Raw genomic sequence first — 18153 nt, forward strand, 5'->3', positions numbered from 1 at the left:
ACTGCTATAAGTTCAAGGGAAGGCAGAGGTGTTCTTTTCTTTTTTTTTTTTTTCTTCTTACTTGCTCATCCCTCCAATGCATGAGAGATTTGCAAAAAAGAAAATTATTCCTGTTTTAGAGGGTAGACCTTCTGTCTGGCCTTTCAAGTCTTTTCTTGGTCTGTTGGAAGTTTGCACCCTCCAGTACTCCAAAAGCAGAATTAAAGTTTATATGCAAATTATGTAACTTTAATAGCATTTAAATGGCATTTTGTTACTCCATGGTTTCATTAGTTTGGCACACTGTTGTGTAGCAGGTGTACTTCCCCCCACCCTCTTCTTGTTTTAACATCTCCAAATAATTTCCCCAAAGTAAAGTATTTGGTAATAGACATAGCAAGAACAAAATATGTATTTCAGAAGATTACATAACGTGTAATACCAGTTATTTTCAGAAGTAGCTATTATGTTAGTGTTTTATACAAAAGATGACTTTGCATAGAGCCTTAGATTTATAACAGAATCAGAAATACTTTTAAATATTACAGTGTTTCAGTGTCTCATGGGGCTGTGGATGTGCGTGGCTTACAAGATTGATATGATCCTTTTCAACCCCATGTAATGAAACTGGTAAAGCAGTTTGCTTGAATGCTGCACACTGAGGCATTGGTAACTCCAGACAGTTTGGAAAAGAAGAATGGAGAGACTTGTAGTAAGGACAAATAACAAGGAAGGGCTATTGGTTTTGGCATGCTTTCTGGTTTTGTATAAATTTACGTGTGGCAGTGCCTGTCTGACAGTCTTCATCCAAGTATTATTTGATGTAGGGTTAGGAAGGAATAGAGTCTGACTTGAAAGATATTTTGGCTGTCAGACAGATCCCAGCTGTTTAATGGCTGATGATCAGGTCAGACCATGCCATAAGATGTCCTCTGCTGTCAAGCTCCAAGTTAAGAGCTGGAGGCTTGATCTGGCCTTCAGAGGTAAAAAACCCAACAAGACGCCCTAGGCAGCAGCAGCAGGGAGGGAGTACCTGATCAGTTTGTAGAATGGCCAGTGAGCAGATACTCCCTGATGGCTGCAGTCTGAGTATCAAAAGATGTGGGCTCTAAATCTTAACAGCTTTGTACATTAGCTCCCCTAATTAAAATTTTATTATTAGTATTTCTGTAGCAGTCTCTTTGGGCAGCTCTCCCTCAACCTGCCCAGGATAGAGATGGATCTAACAGGAAGATTTTAAAGAAGATGTCAAGTCCCTGTGTACAAAAATTAATAAAAAAAGAAAATAATTTTTTAAGCATATTCCAGCTTTTAACTTTTTTTTTTTCTTATCTAGTTATTTATATGCAGTTTGTATGTCCAGGTATCTGATTTTTGCAAACACATAGTAAGACCTAGGTCAACCTTCCTTTTCTAAACCTTTTTTATAAATATGAAGCAATCCCTTCAGTAACTTTTTTTTCTACTTTCACAGTAGGCTTGATAGAGTTATATATGCTTCAACATGGTTACTTAACTTACCTAATTTGGGCTTAGATAGTGAGGCAAAAGCAGTGCAATTTTGAAATGTCAGAGAGGATGTGTGCAGCTTATGGAGTTGATAGGTGTGAAAATGCAGGCTTAAAAGGCATTACTTGCTTTGAAAATCTGTGTTACAACTTGGCAATAGCAATGAATCTGCTGTAAAGAAGGGGACAGATTTTTTTCCCTTAGATTACTGAGTATTTTGATTAGAACTCCTAGACTATCTCAGGTTGGCAGGAATCCATATGGATCTTAGAGCCCAACAAACACTGTACTCCTCACAGGACTGCCTAAAACTAACCCATATGGCTCAGAGCATCATCCAGATGCTCCCTGAACTTCCCTGTAGAGCCTGTTGCAGTGACTGGGCACCTTCTTAGACAAGAATCTTTTCCTAAGGTCCCATCTGAACTTCCTCTGACATGGTTCCATAGCCATTCACAACTGTTGCTTTTGCCCTCTTTCTGTGTTTCTTAGCTAAGTAGGAATGTTCTTCCAAACCAGTGTGGGGTTGGAATAAGTGCAGGACTTCATATGCAGTATCTTAGAACAGCTGCTGCTCCACATAGGCTCGATCTGATCTGCAATTAAAGGCTAATTAGGAATGTCCTTACAAGATGAACTTTCATGTGGCATTCTTAAGACCTTTTCTCTGAAGGTGTTTTACTCTTTAGAGCATTACAAAATTACCAGTACTTTTCTTAGCTGTTTCTAAATGATTCTTAAATTCATATTTGCATTTTTGAAGAAGTAATTGGATTTTTCAGAAGTGCTGAGCAGCTGCAAATCTGTTATGGCTCCAATGCTTACTCAGGGAAGTGAACATTTTATGGTAACTCGTGGTTTAGCTTCATATCTCTTTCCTAGTTTTGACGTCATTCAGTTTAATTTCCTATGGTGGCACTGGTAGAAGACTAAATAAATGAAAAAAATCACTTAGACTTTGTGTCAAGGAATAAAAATATTCCTGCTGATTTTTCAGAACAGTGATCTGTAAGATTTAGATCATGGAAAGTATTCTTTGTGTAATTAATATTTAGGCAGTGTGATTTAGCTGAAGATATTTGTGTGTGCATGTAAAGTCTGAGAATTATACAAGATTATACAAGATAGTCTAAAAAAAAAGGCTAAGTTCTCCTCTGGAGACAAGAGAAAACACATAACCTTACGTGTTCCCTGACTCCTAGCTGATTTTGGGGAGACAGAATGATAGAGGAAGAAAATATATAACCTGAGATATTATGTGTGTGGTGTTTGTTTGCAGTTCTTATACACACACCTTCTTTCTTCAATACAAAAATTAGCCTCAGACGTATTACAGTGTTATTTTCACTTTTTTTGCATACAACCTGAAACAAGAATAAGTTCAATAAGTCAAAAGAATGTTGTCATATAGAGTATTAGGGTAATAAGAAGGGAAGCACAGATGCCACAGTTAAACCTAGGAGGAAAAAAAATCTTGGTATTTAACTCCAGAATATGGTGTCTCATTAGAAAAACGAAATAGTGGGACCCTGACTTTTGTGTGTGATGTTCCCCCCCTTTATTTAGGCAGATATATTTTATTAGTATGTTGAGTTTTGTTTAGGTTATAACTGATGCCTGATATATCTTGGTATTTCTGACTTATACATACTGAAGTCTGGTTTGCTTTAACCTCTTTGCAAATAAACTGGCTGTCATAACTGTGTTAACTCTTGCCACTTGTTTCTTATTACATGAAGTGTAATGGTTGAACCTGAAATGCCATCTCTACCTTTTGAATTTATTCAGTTCTTTGTCAAGACAAATATACAGATAAAACATACAAATAAGAAACTTGTAACTATAGTGTTAAGTGGTGTTCTGCATTCTCTATGCCAGGCTTCATTCTGTATGCCAACACCCAGCAGCCATGTGAAGTCAATGAGCATTTGGTTGGATAGGAGTGCAGAATGGAGGTTTTGTAATCCAGAAGAATTTGCCAAACTTCTTTGTGCTCTAGTCTTTTCAGCAAAAATAACACTGAGTGAATAGATAATGAAATTACAGTGACCTATGGGACTACTTTACAATCCGTGCATGCCCTAAAGTATTGCTTTGTAACATCTGTTTTATACTAAATGTTGGTGTTCAAGTAAGCCTTGTTAGCTATTTGACAGTGACAGACAATGATATTTATAAAACTGTTGCAATAAATGCCTTTTTAGTCTAAGAAAATGTGTGTATGGCATTTATAAAGGGGGAAAAAAGTCTCCATGAGGTTAAAGAACTCTCTGCGCTGTCTGTGTTAATAATTCCTTCCCATGCCATGGTCTTGAATTTGTTAGCCTAATTCCATTTAAGTCAGTGAGGCTGTCATTAGCAAATTAACAGATGTGAGAAGACTGCCTTTTTTTTTTCCACTATGCAAATCACAATGAAACTGTAAGTGAATGTGATCATTTCTGTTTCAACAAAGTATTAACCACATTGTCAATTGCTATAAGTATGTAGAATTTAGAGGTTCCTGTGCTGACCTCTGTGCTGTGTTTTTGTAACTATTTGATACAAATATGATCAAGTTGCAATATTACAAATTGGATATTCTTTATCTACTGTCATCACTGCCCTGTTCCTCGGCCAGAATGGCTTCTGAAGCAGCCAGAACAGGCTTTTGCAGAAAAGAAGTAAATGAAAGTATATTAGAAACTGGCAACAAAGACGAGGAAGTGCCATGATACTTAGCAAGCAAAAGTAGCCGTATTAATCTCTCAAACAGGGATGCTTCAATTTCTGAAATTGTTAAGGTTTCAGCAGGTATTTCAGCTCCTTACTCCTCCTTACTGTTGGACTGGGAAGAAGAGTTGGCTCAGAGCAACAAGAAATGTATTGCTTTTACACTGTGTGATCTGTTTGATGTGTTTGTAGTATTATTGCAAGCCTGTAGCTGCAGGCTGCAAGAAAGGATGGATCTTGTGTGTGTCAGCTACTTGTGCACTGTCCAAGGCATCATGATCAGTAGAGGCATTACATGTACCAAATCTATTTAAATTATATTCTGTTTGTCTTGCATTATGTGACAGCTGATGGACTGGTGAGGAATTTGTCACAAAACCTGATGGATCCCAAACATTCCTCTGTTACTCAAATCTCTGTATATCCAGCTCATGTTCTGTGCACACAGTTATCATGTGGAATAACCATGAAAGTTAGTGCTCTGGATTTTGTCCATCCACAGTCCTACTGCTGCTGTTTTGCATGCTTTTTCCAGTGATTGAACACTTTTGTGTCGGTGCTATTGACCACTCTGCCTTACAACCATGCATTTCGTTCCCCTTGTTAACGGAACAAGATTCAGTCTTCTGTGTGAATCATTCAAGAGTCGCTCTGCTGATAATTTTGTACACTTTAACTGAGATGTTGAACAAAGTTTGAACAAAGTTGTTTCTGCAATAAAGTCAGGCTATAATCACTGGGTGCAATCAGACATGGTGTTCCCAAGGATTTGTTTTCATTTTCACCAATGTTTTGTAAATGACATTTAATTTGGAGCCTTCTCATCTTAGCAGTTGAGCTGCATAAAATAATAATTTTTTCATTAGCCCAAAATGCAAAGATATATGCAGATGACCTGAAGATGCAAATGTTGTATCTTAAATCATTGACTTTAACTTTTTTTTTCCTTTGCTTCTGGTACTAGTGAAACTATAATAGTTTACATTAGGTATTTTTCATTGATCTGAAGATGGTATTACTTTATCATTAAATTGAGGACAATTTATGAAGCAAGATTAGCCTCAACTGAATGTTTGCAAATGCTCAGTAACACAGATTAAAACAAATAGTGTCTCATGCAGGGATAGTTATTTTCTAAATGCACAGGCCAGTGCTGACACCTTGTGGCTTTGTTCCTGACTTATTTCATAGCTCCATGTGGTTATTTTGGTTGTAAATAATGATTAGCTTGCAGTTGCTGGCATTGTCTATCTCCTCTGCTTTGTGGCCGCCTCAGCACCCAGTATTTTGGTATCATGTGTAAAACAGCTTGGAACTTTAGTCTGTGTTGACCAAAGTTCTGCACATTGAGTGAATAAAGAGCTAGAGATGTCTCTGACCTCTTGAACACGACTCAAAAGGTGTCAGTTCAGAGCACAAAATCGTGGGTGCTAGTATGGAAGCAGACAGAAGTTACAAGTTTCTCTTTTACTAATTAATACCTGATTTTAGGTATTAGGAGAGCACCAAAGACTATCAATACTTATCACGTGTACTTTCAGGTGCATATGTATTTTCTCCACGGATGTGAAAACATTCTTTTGCTGCCCTCTTTTCCCTTGAAGATTTCCTAATTGGAAAATTATAATCAAAGAGATTGTTGTAGAATTTCTGGCAGTGTAGGAGCCTGAGGTGTGCTATTTATCTTTGACCATTAAAATGCCTAAATCAAATGTATCTGTGCAAGTTATGGACATGTAATCTAAAATCTCTTAGCATTTCAAATCTTAGGCAAAACCAGCTGTGAAGTTGCTATTTGAAATCTGTTGTGGAGTTAAGCTTTAGATGCTGGGGTGTGTCTTGTGAAAATCACATATCCTCCCCTCAGCTGTCAAAGATTTAGAGATTGTTTTCTGTTACGCTTGTGGGTCATGTCCCTGTTCTTAAGTAATCCTGATGTGGTGATACATTAATTGGAAATCTTTATTTTATTGCATTGTTGTGTTTTTTCCCCTTTCTAATATTTTTAGTTGTTTAAAACAGAGAGTGGAAAGCGTAATTGGAAAGGAAAGGTCTTAAACAGTAGGGACCAGATCCTTGGCTTATGTAAAACAATATTTATAGCTTGAGTCAAGTCAAGGAGGTGGCATTAATTTCTGTTCCTGCAGAACATGGCTGACTGAGTCTGTTAAGAAAAATCAAAGGAATAAAGATGCGCCAATGAAGATTTGATTTGCTGGCATCTCAGGCTAACAGAAGGATTAGAATTCCCCGGGCTCCCCCTGTAAATCTTAATTGACACTTGCTAATTGAACTTTGATGCAATAAAGGTATTGTAATGAGCAATTAGAGTTTGGCTTCTGAACTAAAGAGAAAAGTTCAGGTAATGACGCATTCTTGTTACCTCCTTCAGCACCCTGCCAGGAGGCAGATCTATCTGATCAAAGAGCTGTGAGTGACAGTATCAGTTTAAGGTTCAATGAAAGCTTCTTGTATGGACAACTGCTTGTAATGCCTCATCAGGATCAAACAAAGTGCCTGTAGGTTTGTAAGTGCTTTCATGGCATAAAATTAAAATACTTTGTGGAACCTACACGTGATCTATTCAGCAGAGGGAAAACAAGGAGCTGCAGGAGCTTAGAGGAACCTTTACAAGTGTAAACTTCTGCATAACTGGCAGGAAAGGCTTTGCAGGGACAAGTCAGGACTGCAGTGCCAAACGTCAAAAACTGGCTTGGGCCCAGCCTCACCCACAGCTTCAGGATGCAACATAGTCACAGGAAGGGTGTGGAAAAACCTCTCCCTTTCACCCTTGGTATTGTGATAGGGATAGGTCACATCTAGCCATTGTCTTGGTACTGCTCTGCATTTAAGAGCTAGATATGAATTGATGTAGAATTCCCACTTTACAAGTTTAAGACAATTGTGCTTAGGATAATTTCAGCTTTTTAACATCTCCATCATGGAAGAAATGCTCCACTAAAGTCCTCATGGACTCCAATCTAATATGAAGTTACGTAATGTTAAACTTGCATGTAAAATTCTAAAAATACAGAGATTTTATTATTTTCCTTGTTTTTTTAATATCTGTGTACTTTTTATATGTTCAGTGGCATGTGATCTCTTTATTATGATTTAGAGGATAAGCTTGAAAAGAAAGGGGAAGATCTCTCTGAGGGTTTTATGGCAGCATTACCAATAGCTTTAGTACCTTCTGAAGGGTTTTCTTAAGCCATGGAAGGAAAACTGAGTAGCACAGTGCCAGCACTGAGCTAGTTCAAATGTCATGAATTTTGGCCCTTGCAAGAGTTGCCCAGACCATGTGTATTTATTACAGATGCATTTAGACCATTTGCAGAATGTTAGCAGTTGCCTTCATGCCCGCGCTCAGGTGTTTGGTGTATGCCAGCTGCAGGAAGTTAGCTCCTCTCTAGATTATTTGCAAATAGCATGTGATGGTACAGTGTCATAAATGTCAGGTCTAAAAAACCACTGCCATAGTGTCAGCTCTAAAAAACCACACAGCACAACTACTTCTTCAGTGGGCCTGACTTCCAGTAAAAGAGCAGACGCTTCCTTGTTAAACAATTTGTTGCCAGAACATGCTCAGACGAAATGCTCCAGCTGGTCCAACCAGTCTTGCTCTCCAGCATGCAATGATACTCCGGATCTCCGAAGTTGTTCCGCTCCCCGAGACTGCAGCAGCAGTAGGCAGAGCAGAGCGTTCAGCGAAGCAGGACAGGGCTGCACTTTGGGATGGGGAGCGGCGGGACTCTTCCGTGCCCCAGCCTTTGACCGCCTTCCTCAGCGGACGCCACAAAGGCGCTGGGCCCGCGCTCGGCGGGGACGGGGCAGGCTCAGGGCCCGGGCACAGCCCCGCAGCTCCTGCCGGGCGTAGGGAGGGCGGCTGCCGCTCTCCCGGAGCAGAACTACATTTCCCAGCTCGCTTCCCGGCCGGCGCCGCCCCTTTCCCGCCGGGCTGGGCGCACGCCCGGAGCCGCGCGGCGGCGGCACTACAGCCCAGGGCCCCTGCGCGCCCTCGGGCACGACCGCCCGGGCACTCCGGCCCCGCTCCGCGCCCGCCCGCGGCGGCCGTGCCCGTGCCCGCCATGGCTGACAGCGCAGAGCCCGCGGCTCCCGACGCCGCTCCCGCCGCGGCTCCGGACGCGGGTCCCGCCGCGGCCGCTCCGGGTTCGCCGGTGCAGGAGCGGCGGGCGGGCGGCTCCCCCGGAGCGGGCGCGGCCATGCCGCGGCTGCCGCTGGGCGGCCAGGGTGGGGCGGCGGGAATGTCGCTGCCGCGGCTGGAGAAGCCGATCAAGCAGGCCTTCTACAACACCGGGGCGCTTCTGTTCGCGGGGCTGTGTTGCGGCGCCGCCGTCCTCGTGTACTTCATCCTGGAGGCGTTCCTGCGGCCGCTGCTCTGGGCCGTGCTCTGCGGAACCTTCCTGCACCCCTTCAAGACCTCGCTGACGGCGCTGGGGCGGCGCTGGCTGGGCCGCCTGCACCGCTCCCGCACGCCGGTGCTGCTGGCCGCCCTCCTGCTGCCCATCTGCTTCGCCAACTACGGCGTGGAGGCGCTGGGCGAGCAGGTGCTGCGGCGGCGGCGGCTCCTGCTGCTGCTGGGCGCCGGGGGCCCGCTGCTCTACGGGCTCTACTGCCTGGGCAGCTCGCTGGGCGTGCAGGTGCTGCTGGCACAGGCCGCCCGCATCATCTGCCAGGGGCTCGACTACTTCAGCAGCCAGTGGGTGAGTGAGGGAGTGCCGGTGTGCCGCTGCCGCGATTTAGGCATGCCCCGCTGCTGGAGATGCTGTTTAGGCAGAGGTGATTCAGGCGAGCTCTTGGGTAAACATCCAGGCTTGTTGAGATATCTGAGGTGTGTGTTAAAGTGTTGCGAAATAGCAGCGCAGCTCTACAAGTGACCCGGGATGGGGGAAGGCGCCTTAAGGCTTATTTCTCTGTCTGCTGTGTAGGGTTTCCTTTTTCTTAGCGTATCAAACAGTGTAAAGGCAATTTGAGCTTTAAAAAGTAAAGCAGTTTAACTTAGGAATGTTACTGATGCTAACAAATCCTGGGAGACTACTTTTCCCTGTCTTCTGTTCAGTAGGTAGCATAGTTAGAACTTCTGGCAGAGCTCTTTTACACTTTGTTACTTATAACTGAAAATACAAAAAGTGCTACATATCAGAAGCAAATGGATATGTGAAAGATCAGATCAGTAAGTTGTACTTTTGTTAAATACTAATGTGCAACTGGCATGCTCAGATTTCTTAAGTGTCAAAGACTTTTCAAAAGTGGCTCTGTCTTTTAAACAAAAAAAGTGTGCCTTTTCCCTAGGTATCAGTGCTGCTGAATGGACTGACAGAAAATATTTTGACAGGCTGCCTCTAGTGTGAATAGAATGGACAGGAGAATGTGTTTAGCCTCTTGAAAGTAAACACTGGAGGAAAAGATTTTCTTGACTTTATTTGGTGCTGGAAGATATCAGAGGACATGTGTTTCTGGTCTGTTTTGTCCTCAGAAGTACAATTAGGACTAAGTAGACAGAGATACATTCTCTCTTTATAAAGAGGCAAGATACTACCATGTTTACTTTCAGCTGAGTAGTAACAGAGCTGAAGCATGGCCTGGTACTAGTAGGAAGCTTTGACTTGTTGCCACACAATTTGCTTGGTAAGCTTAAAATTTTTTTAAGATTTTTTTTTGCACTGACCTCTTTGTTTTATTTTTAACAAATATATAATATTGCTGCACTAACTGATGTGGCTAAGTCCAGGCTTTTATTAAAAGTTTCTTAATTAAGCCATACTTTATGCTGTGTAAATATAAGGGTACTGAAGGAAGCTGCACTTATTGAGGTTTGTAACTGTGGCTGTAATGCACTGCTGGATATCTGTGCCTGCTCAGTGAAACCTTGTTTAGCAGTCTCCGATCCTTCTGGTGTTTCTGATTTAACACTTGTGTTCATTGAACTGTAGTAGAAAATTAACTGCACAAAGCATAGTAAGCTCCCAGAACTCTTCAGACCTGAGTTACTTGGGAGGATTTTTGTGTCAAGGTAACTGATCACAGAGTTCCTTAAGCAAACCAGTTGCTTTCTAGGCAAGCTGTCTGTGTCTCTTTCTGGGCCTTATAGGAGAAAAAAATTGTGGGCTTTCCTTTGTAAATAGCTGCTGCTCAGTCTGGCATCATCTGTACACTTTGCAGTGTTTTCTTAGTCCAGTTTTTTTTTAATTTTGCAGTGCTTGATGTGTATTATCTCAGAACTGTAGCAGGGTAATTTAATTTTATCCATGCTGCTGAGGAGCCCTGAGCTGGATCAGTTAATAGTGCCAGTTTTAACTTCAGTTAAGCACTTTAAAAGCCATTTAATTGCTGTGTTATATTGCAGGGCTCCGTTTGCATGCATATGTTCTGCTTGTTAGCTGCACAGGAATTTGGGATATTACGAGTTGGTTTCTCCATTGTACTGTTATTCTCTGGGCTCTGAATCCTCCATGGTTCCTTCTGTATGCATGATTGTCTTCTCTCTTTCTGATTCTCTCTCCTGTGCTAGAGAAGTGAGTGGATGCCTCCCATTAGAATTATGGGCATTTGGAATACTGATTGGTTATTCTCTAACTAAAGGTATTTTTATGGTATCTACTAGGCCATGATACTGAGACAGAAACTCTCCTCTTAAGTTCTAGAAAAAAAGAAAGTTCTTTAAATGCAGAAATTGCATGTGGCAATGACATGGTAAGGTGTATCTTGGCACCAGTGTGTTAAAGAGCTTTCCTGTCCTGCTGTCCTCACATCTGGCAAAGCCATTCATGGCGTTTGTGAGTCAAGATTCAGAAGTGCCTGTGTTCCCATCCGTGGCTCTTAAGTCACACCTGCAGTTCAGGAATTTGGGTACTTCCATGACTGGATTGTTTGATAGCTGCTTGCAAAACACTGCATTTGGAGAGCAAGTTCAAGATCTTAGGCTAGTCTACAAGCATCGTGCTCCCAAGGTCTCCTTTTCTTTCCCTTCAGGCTTTATAATCTTTGAAGAAGCTTGCTCAAAAAGTGTAGTTGGCTGCTGGGCCTTAAATTAGAGGCTGATTAAAAATTCCAGATGAGTTCCTTGTTCTGACTCCAGCCTTCTTTTGGTTATTTGCAGAATTCTTATGCAGAGGGCCCTGCACAAACAGCAGTTTCATATAATAGGGAAGGGGAATGTTTTTCTCTATAGTTTTTTTCTTGGGAAGGATGTGAGTTTGTCCTGTAGTGGACTGAGTATAGTCCTACACTCTCTTGGGCTGCAGCAATTTCATTAGTTTTGCAGGAGCTATGCCTATGTCCAGCACTGTATCTAAAAACCAAATTCTTTTGCTTTGTGGCAAGAGTTCAACCTACTTTAGGCTGATGTTTTACACTTAAGTTAATATATATCCGATTCCAGCTATTCATTATATTTTCTTCTGGTTTTGAAGAAGAAGAATTTACATGCTCATATTTATTTGGGAAACAGATAGTTTGTGGATCCCAGCAGATGTTAAGAATTATACAGCTGCTCTGTGTTGGCTCTGAGGTTCATCTTCGTAAATTAAATTTGATCTAATCATAATGAACAGAATCTTCTGTAGTGGACTTGATTACAGGGCTGTTGAAATCTTTCTCTCTGGCCAGTCTTTCTTCCTTGGTTTGTCATAGGTTATTGCAGGCTCACAACAGTGTAGTCACATGTGTGTGTCAGTGTATTTTTATATCTCTGACTGTATGAGGTATAACTGGTGTTGTTCTGGGGGTTTCCATGCAGTTAGAGCACCTAATCAGTCTTATCCTCACCAGGGTGCTGGGCAGATCTGGAAACGCCATTGCCCACCATTGCCATGACTGCTGGAGTGGAATATTGTCAGAGTACATGCTGCCTCTTATGGCTGGTGTACTGTCTGCCCCCCATCAGGGGTTCTGTGCAAGACATCCACCCGGGAAACCTCCATTTGTGTTGTACTAAATGTCACCCCCCAGCAGCCCTTGCAGACTGAAATTCTCCAAACATTCTTCATGCTCTGTTTGGCTTCATGCTCTTCATGTTTGTCTTCTACAGTCCTATTGAATATCACCTGTGGGGGCAAAAAACCATCTATGTTTTATTGAGTTCACCTGATGGGGCAATTTCTCTTCTGTTAAAGAAAAGGGCACACTTCTGATTTTTAATGTGCGTACAATTTCTATTTCTTTGAGGATTTAGCATCGGTAGGCTTTTTTTTCCTTCCCTTTCTTCTTAGAGCAATCTTGCACGTTTCTAAAACTTTCCCACCTTAAAAAAAACCCCAAAACCAAAACAAATGCCTGAACAAACTCTTGAGTATTCTTTCTGCTGTTTATTATCCTTTAGTATTATGGTATCCTGGCTTATAAATGATACAGCCAAGTACTGACCGTAAACACATCTTACCAAAACCACAGATTTTGGTGTGTTTTCACAACTTTGTGTGGTAGAGATAAACTGTGTAGAGACCACATGTGGCCTGTTGAAAAACAAGATGGGGAGAGGCAGGGAGAGTCTGGGATGTTGATAGTGTTTTCTACTGTTGTTTTTGCCTTCCACACCCACCCTCAGTTTTGGAAGAGCCTGCAGTGAGATACCTTTCTTGGAGAAGCCAAGGAGCTTGTTCCAATTTACATGCAGGAACTACAGCCTCAGAGCTGGCAGTAGCCTAAAGGCTAATGATACATGCTACGTAATATTAGCTATTTACTGGTATTTATATGTACTGGATGAACACAATGATGTTTCTTTATCCAGCATCTCTGAAAGGAATGATCGTTATGGAACTGTCCTGCAAAATTTTAACTGTGCTCTATATAATAAAAGAAGGTGAAGAAATTGTGTATGTTGAGGAGCCATCTCTTGCAAAAGTGTTACCCATGAAGTATGTCAGAGAAGTGGTGCTCTGTCTGCAAGGAAAGAATTTGATGTTCTCTGAGAAGCCTCTTTTTGCAAGAGAATCTTAATACATTTGATTTCTGAATAGCATTTTTATTACTAGTTTCTCATAAGTAGCTTTTGTATTAAGACAGGAAGAGTGAACTAAATGAGAAGTATTCTCAACATCCATTGCTTCAGTCTTCTGGGTATCTTAGGTTTTATGTTTTCTTCTTAAATTCAGTGTAGGAGATGTTGCAGGACACATTGAAAATAATTTTCAGCCCATGTGTGGCAGTGTTATTTTAATCGTCAATTTCTCCCTGCCCCAGGGTTCTAGTTATAAGTTCATACTTTCATCCCTTCAGAAATGAGCGATCTCACTAAACACCATGTTTCTGTTTCATGTGGTTTACTAGTCTGTGTTTTTTTAATGCCAGAAATACCAGCGTGGATATATGTCACGTTTGGGGGTTCTAGAAGAAACAGAATGGGCACACAGTTCAAGTCCTTTGGACTTGGGGCAAGGAATTTGTGTCCACTTAGAACCTGCTCTAGGTAAATGAAGGCCTCCTAAGTGAAGGGAGGAGGTGCTTGTCTGTGCTCTGAGGTGAAAAATAGTCTTACATGTGTGATTAGTTGCAGTTTGGGTATTTTCTTATGTTTGATAAAGGCTGTCTCCTTACTAAAGGGCAGGCAGTTACACACTTATTCTGCACATTATGGGGTGTTTCCTCTTGTGTGCTAATGAAACTGCACTAAAGCTACAGTAAATTAATTTTGCTTCTGAAAACTGGAGTCAAAATGTCATCTTCATAATTTGTTACCTGCCTCCTTATAATTCTTTATGTTGTTTAGAAAATAATTTTCAGATGAACAGGCAGATAAAGAAAACACTGATTTTTTATTTTTCTTTTGAAGGCAAACACAGTTTGGTTTTTAGCAGTGAATTTAATGCCTTATATGCCTTATGTAATTTCATTTTTCAAGTCCAGCACTCTTCTGCTCAGCTTTTGTGATAGGTTCGTTTTCATTGTCAGCCTGCATCACCACTGAGGAGGGTGTTGTAGAAATAGTGAACTGATGTCATAAGATCACCTCTTTAAACTATCTTGACTCTGCAGTGCTGTTTTAAAAGTTTGCAAAAGTGCTGTGTTAATGCTTGGTCATGTTTTAAATTATTTTTTATTTTGAGAAAAACTAATGAAAATCTTTATTTCCAAATGAAAAATTTTAAAATATTAAGGGGAACTGATGAGATAGTTTGGCCTTTTTTTTTTTCTTCCCCACCCCCTGCAAAAAAACTGAGACTGAAAAATAGAAAGCAATTTGAATTAGATCTGTAGCTCCATCAAACAGTTTTAAATTTAAAGATCAGTTAAAATCCCCCAAACAAACCAAAACTTAAATCAAACTCTTAAAAACTCTTAAAAAGTGGGAAAGAGCAGCCAGGGAAGAAAACATCATTTCAAAATGGCCACAGGAGAGAGTAGAGCTACATTAAGAGAAGGAAGGAGTTCAGACTGTTTTCTAGGTGCTGAATTGTTACAAGCTGAGGAATTTTGGCAGGTTGGCCAGGCGTGTATCAGAAGAATTAACTATTGGTTCATCTTCTCAGTCTTCACTGTTGTGTTTACTTGTGAGATGGTTTATAGAATCGTGGAATATCCTGAGTTGGAAGGGACCCAGGTGGATCACTGAAGTCCTACTCCTGGCCCTGCACAGGACCACCCCAAGAATCATATGGTGTGCCTGTCACTGTTGGGTCAGGAACGGGTGAATGAGTGGCACATAGACTCTAGGGCTCCAGAAGGCTAATAATAATTTTATTAGGAAGTCCATTCTTTTTATACACGGTTCCGATGCAAATGAACCTGATTGGTCCTGTAATTAAAACACTGTCACCATTGGCTAATTAAGAAACCACCCTGTGGTAAACATCTAATGAGAAACAACTGTTCAGAACACCAGCTGCAGAGCCTTAAGATAAGATTTGTTTGAATTCTTTTCTCTAAACTTCTCATACCTTTTCCCAGAGCAATTCCTGGGAAAGTTTATCTGGCTTTCTCTCTCTGACCAGGCTGTCACAACCACATGTGCCTGAGAAGGCACATGAAGCAGGTGGGAAATGTGTTTGCTGCTGGATGTTGAGGTGTTGGGGCAGCATTCCAAGGAAGACTAAATCGTTCCAATAGCTTTGCAGTGGGAAGCTCTTCTTGCCTATTCCACTTCTGCATGTGCTTCTGTTGCTCTTTTGTTAGTGCCTGCCATATTCTGAGCCTATTTTGCTGTAACTGAATTACAGGTAGTTTTTTATGAGCTTAGGGATCTTGAGCTGGCTGGATGAATGTTGAAGTGTTGTGCAGAAGAGGTGGGACTGCCCAGCTGGCAGCAGGGGATAATGAGTTGCCACTTCCAGTAGCAGTGAGCTGTTGAATGCACTCGTCTGCAAAACCTTCCCCACAGAGGTTAACTTCCTGATAGGAAAAAGGGGAGTGAATTGTGTAAATAAGGAATTTTACTCTCCAACATAAATCAGTATAAATATTGTCAAAAGTTAAGTAGTTAGAGTTTGTTCTTGAGAAATGAGATCGAAGCCAAAAGAGTGGCTCTGATTTTCAAATCCTTCAACTTCAATTTCTTCAACAGCAAGGAGAAACAAACTTTCAGTAATGTTCGTGATACTTCATGCTGATAAATCCTTGACTTTCCAGCACTGAAATTTCAAAGAAAAATCACTGAAGCAGATGCTTGAGTTTTACGTAAAAGTTGCATCTTTCTGTGGTGTCATTTTGTCTCTAGTTGGCAATTTAAAGAGAACTAAAGCCCTTCATAGTCGCCTTAGATGTCTCTAAATCTGCCTCTTAAATTTGCCACTTTAACACAGAAATGGATGCTAAAATCCAAGAAGTTACTCTGCAGTCTTAGCACTATTTATTGGGAAAAGTGGGCAGTTTTACATGTCTAAAGGCAAAGCAACACTTAGTTCAGTTTGTGACAGATGTTACAAAATGCAAAGTAGATGTGAAAAATGAGGTCTTGGCCGTCTGTTAAGATAGGCAAGGGAAGGAAGAAGGGCAGCTTGCAGGATTAAACTATCCCAAAGTTGCAATGTATGGAAGTTGTGCATGCCTGTAAATAATAATTGTGATTAAGGAGTGATTTAACATCTCAGAGTACATGGTGAAAGTTAGGGTCTGCAATTGATTTCAGCTTGATAAATAGTTGATGATAGCTAACACGTTCTGCAAAATCTGAAGTGTATGTATTAGTTACCTGGTTAGCTGTACACCCTTGTAAATTAAATTTATAGGCATTTTGTCCTAGCATGGAACCTTATCAATTACAGTTTCAGTGCAATAATTGCAGTAGCTTAATTTTAGTGAAAGTAGGCAGTCTTTCATTCTTTGTTTCAATTATGTCAGTTTTTGAGAATGACATATAATAGAGAGAGGCTATTAATATTCTCCATGCTTTTCAAGCCAAAACTTTTGGAGACCATCCAGAAAAACAATGGGAAGGATTATGTAACACGCTTTTAAAGGGTTAAGGAAAAGAAAAAAGTATGCTGTTGCCAAGTCAGTATGAGATGAAATCCTAGTCCATGTCAATTTAAATTAATTTGACTTGTCAGTCGCTTTCAGCTATGAACTGTTGGAAGTAGGCTACCCTAGTTCCTGTGCACTGGTTCTTGCAGTCCAGGGATGTGCTTGGCCATAGCAATAAAGAGCTGATTATTCTGTGGTGTCACTGAAATTAAACTTCTTGCCCCAGTCAGTTGACTACACAGTTCTTGTTACAGAGCTTCAGGAAGGTTATTGTTTGATCTCTCAAAAAGGGTGACTGATTTATTTAGAAGTAAGCAATTTCTCTCTATTCAGTGGAAATAAAGATTTCAACTTTGATCATTTGCTAGGCTTTTAGAAATGATAACTGATTAATTTTTTAATTTCAAACACAAATTATTAAATACCTAAGCCCTGTAATGTTCAGCTACATGCATGGATACAACCAGTGTGGTGTGTTTTGCTTTGTTGGCTGTTAAACATAGGCTTATACCCTGTTAGCCTCCTACTTGTTTTTGAACAGAAAGTTTAAATTACTGAACACACTGAGTCTCCTGTTTGTAATGTATCATTAAATTTAAAAGCTAATGAGAAAATCTGCTTGGAACTGGAACGTTCATCGTACAGAGGTGCTGTATGGCTTATGTTAGGGAGTGGGATAGTATCTCTGTGATGAGTTATCTCTTGCAATTAGAGCTGGGCTGTGAAGTGCCCTTTGAGTGAATTTATGTTTCAACCTATTAAAGAAGTGCTACCGTGCATTTCTGGTAAAAATTTCTGTTTGTTTGTGACTTTAGTCTTGATGTTCATGGGTTGTGTTAGTTTTAGACATTTATTTTGAGTCTGCAGTTGGCCATAAGCATTATGGAACTCTGTTGATGCAAAACTAGAAACAAGTGAAAAGTTGGAGTGATCTGCTTAGATGAGCATTAGTGTGCAAAGGGCAGGTATACCTTTGTTCACATATCTTAAGTGATTTTAAATAATCTTGTATATTCAGTCATTCCCACTGAAGTTATCAGGGACATGACTCACTGCTTGTCTGCTCAATTCAGTACAGCTAAGATTTCCTCTCCACCAGTTAGGTATGTGGCAGTAGCCACTCAAACCTGCTTTTCAGAGACTTGTGTTTTCAGCATGAGTTGTATAGTGCAGAGTAGAGGTGAAAACTCCTCGTGTGTTCTTCCTAATTGCTTGTTCTGTGTCTCTGCCTGTGCATTCTTCCTTCTTACAGTGATGTCTGATTCAGCAAATTCTCTTAATAGAAATTCTATTCAAACTTAATTGGAATTTATGGATTTATAAGTGTAAATTTTAAGATGTACTTAACTGTAATGGATACGGAATGTTCATTGAATTTGAGTGAGAAAGGTCTTCAGTTATTTATTTAAAGAATGAAACACTGGGTTTTAATTTTTACAGGTATTTGTACTTCTTTTATTTCACATCCTCTCTTGAGTAGCAGCTTTTCATCTTCTGTTACCTCTTCCTGCTTCCTTCTTTTTTTTAGCTCAA

The 18153-nt window shown here is 40.6% G+C and overlaps 1 protein-coding gene across 1 annotated transcript in view; it reads left to right on the top strand.

Annotated features, from left to right (window-relative positions):
• Window positions 1–8288: 8288 nt before the first annotated feature.
• The window catches only part of TMEM245 (transmembrane protein 245), a 71071-nt gene continuing 61206 nt past the window's right edge, over window positions 8289–18153 (top strand). Inside the window, exon 1 of the mRNA XM_054285340.1 lies at window positions 8289–8924. Within this exon, the coding sequence (XP_054141315.1) occupies window positions 8289–8924 (636 nt within the window). The remainder of the gene's footprint in view (window positions 8925–18153) is intronic.

The sequence above is a fragment of the Melozone crissalis genome, unplaced genomic scaffold (genome assembly GCF_028551555.1).
Source record: "Melozone crissalis strain CALT ecotype California unplaced genomic scaffold, PUWL_Pcris_2 ptg000042l_1, whole genome shotgun sequence".
NCBI classification, from domain to species: Eukaryota; Metazoa; Chordata; class Aves; order Passeriformes; family Passerellidae; genus Melozone; species Melozone crissalis.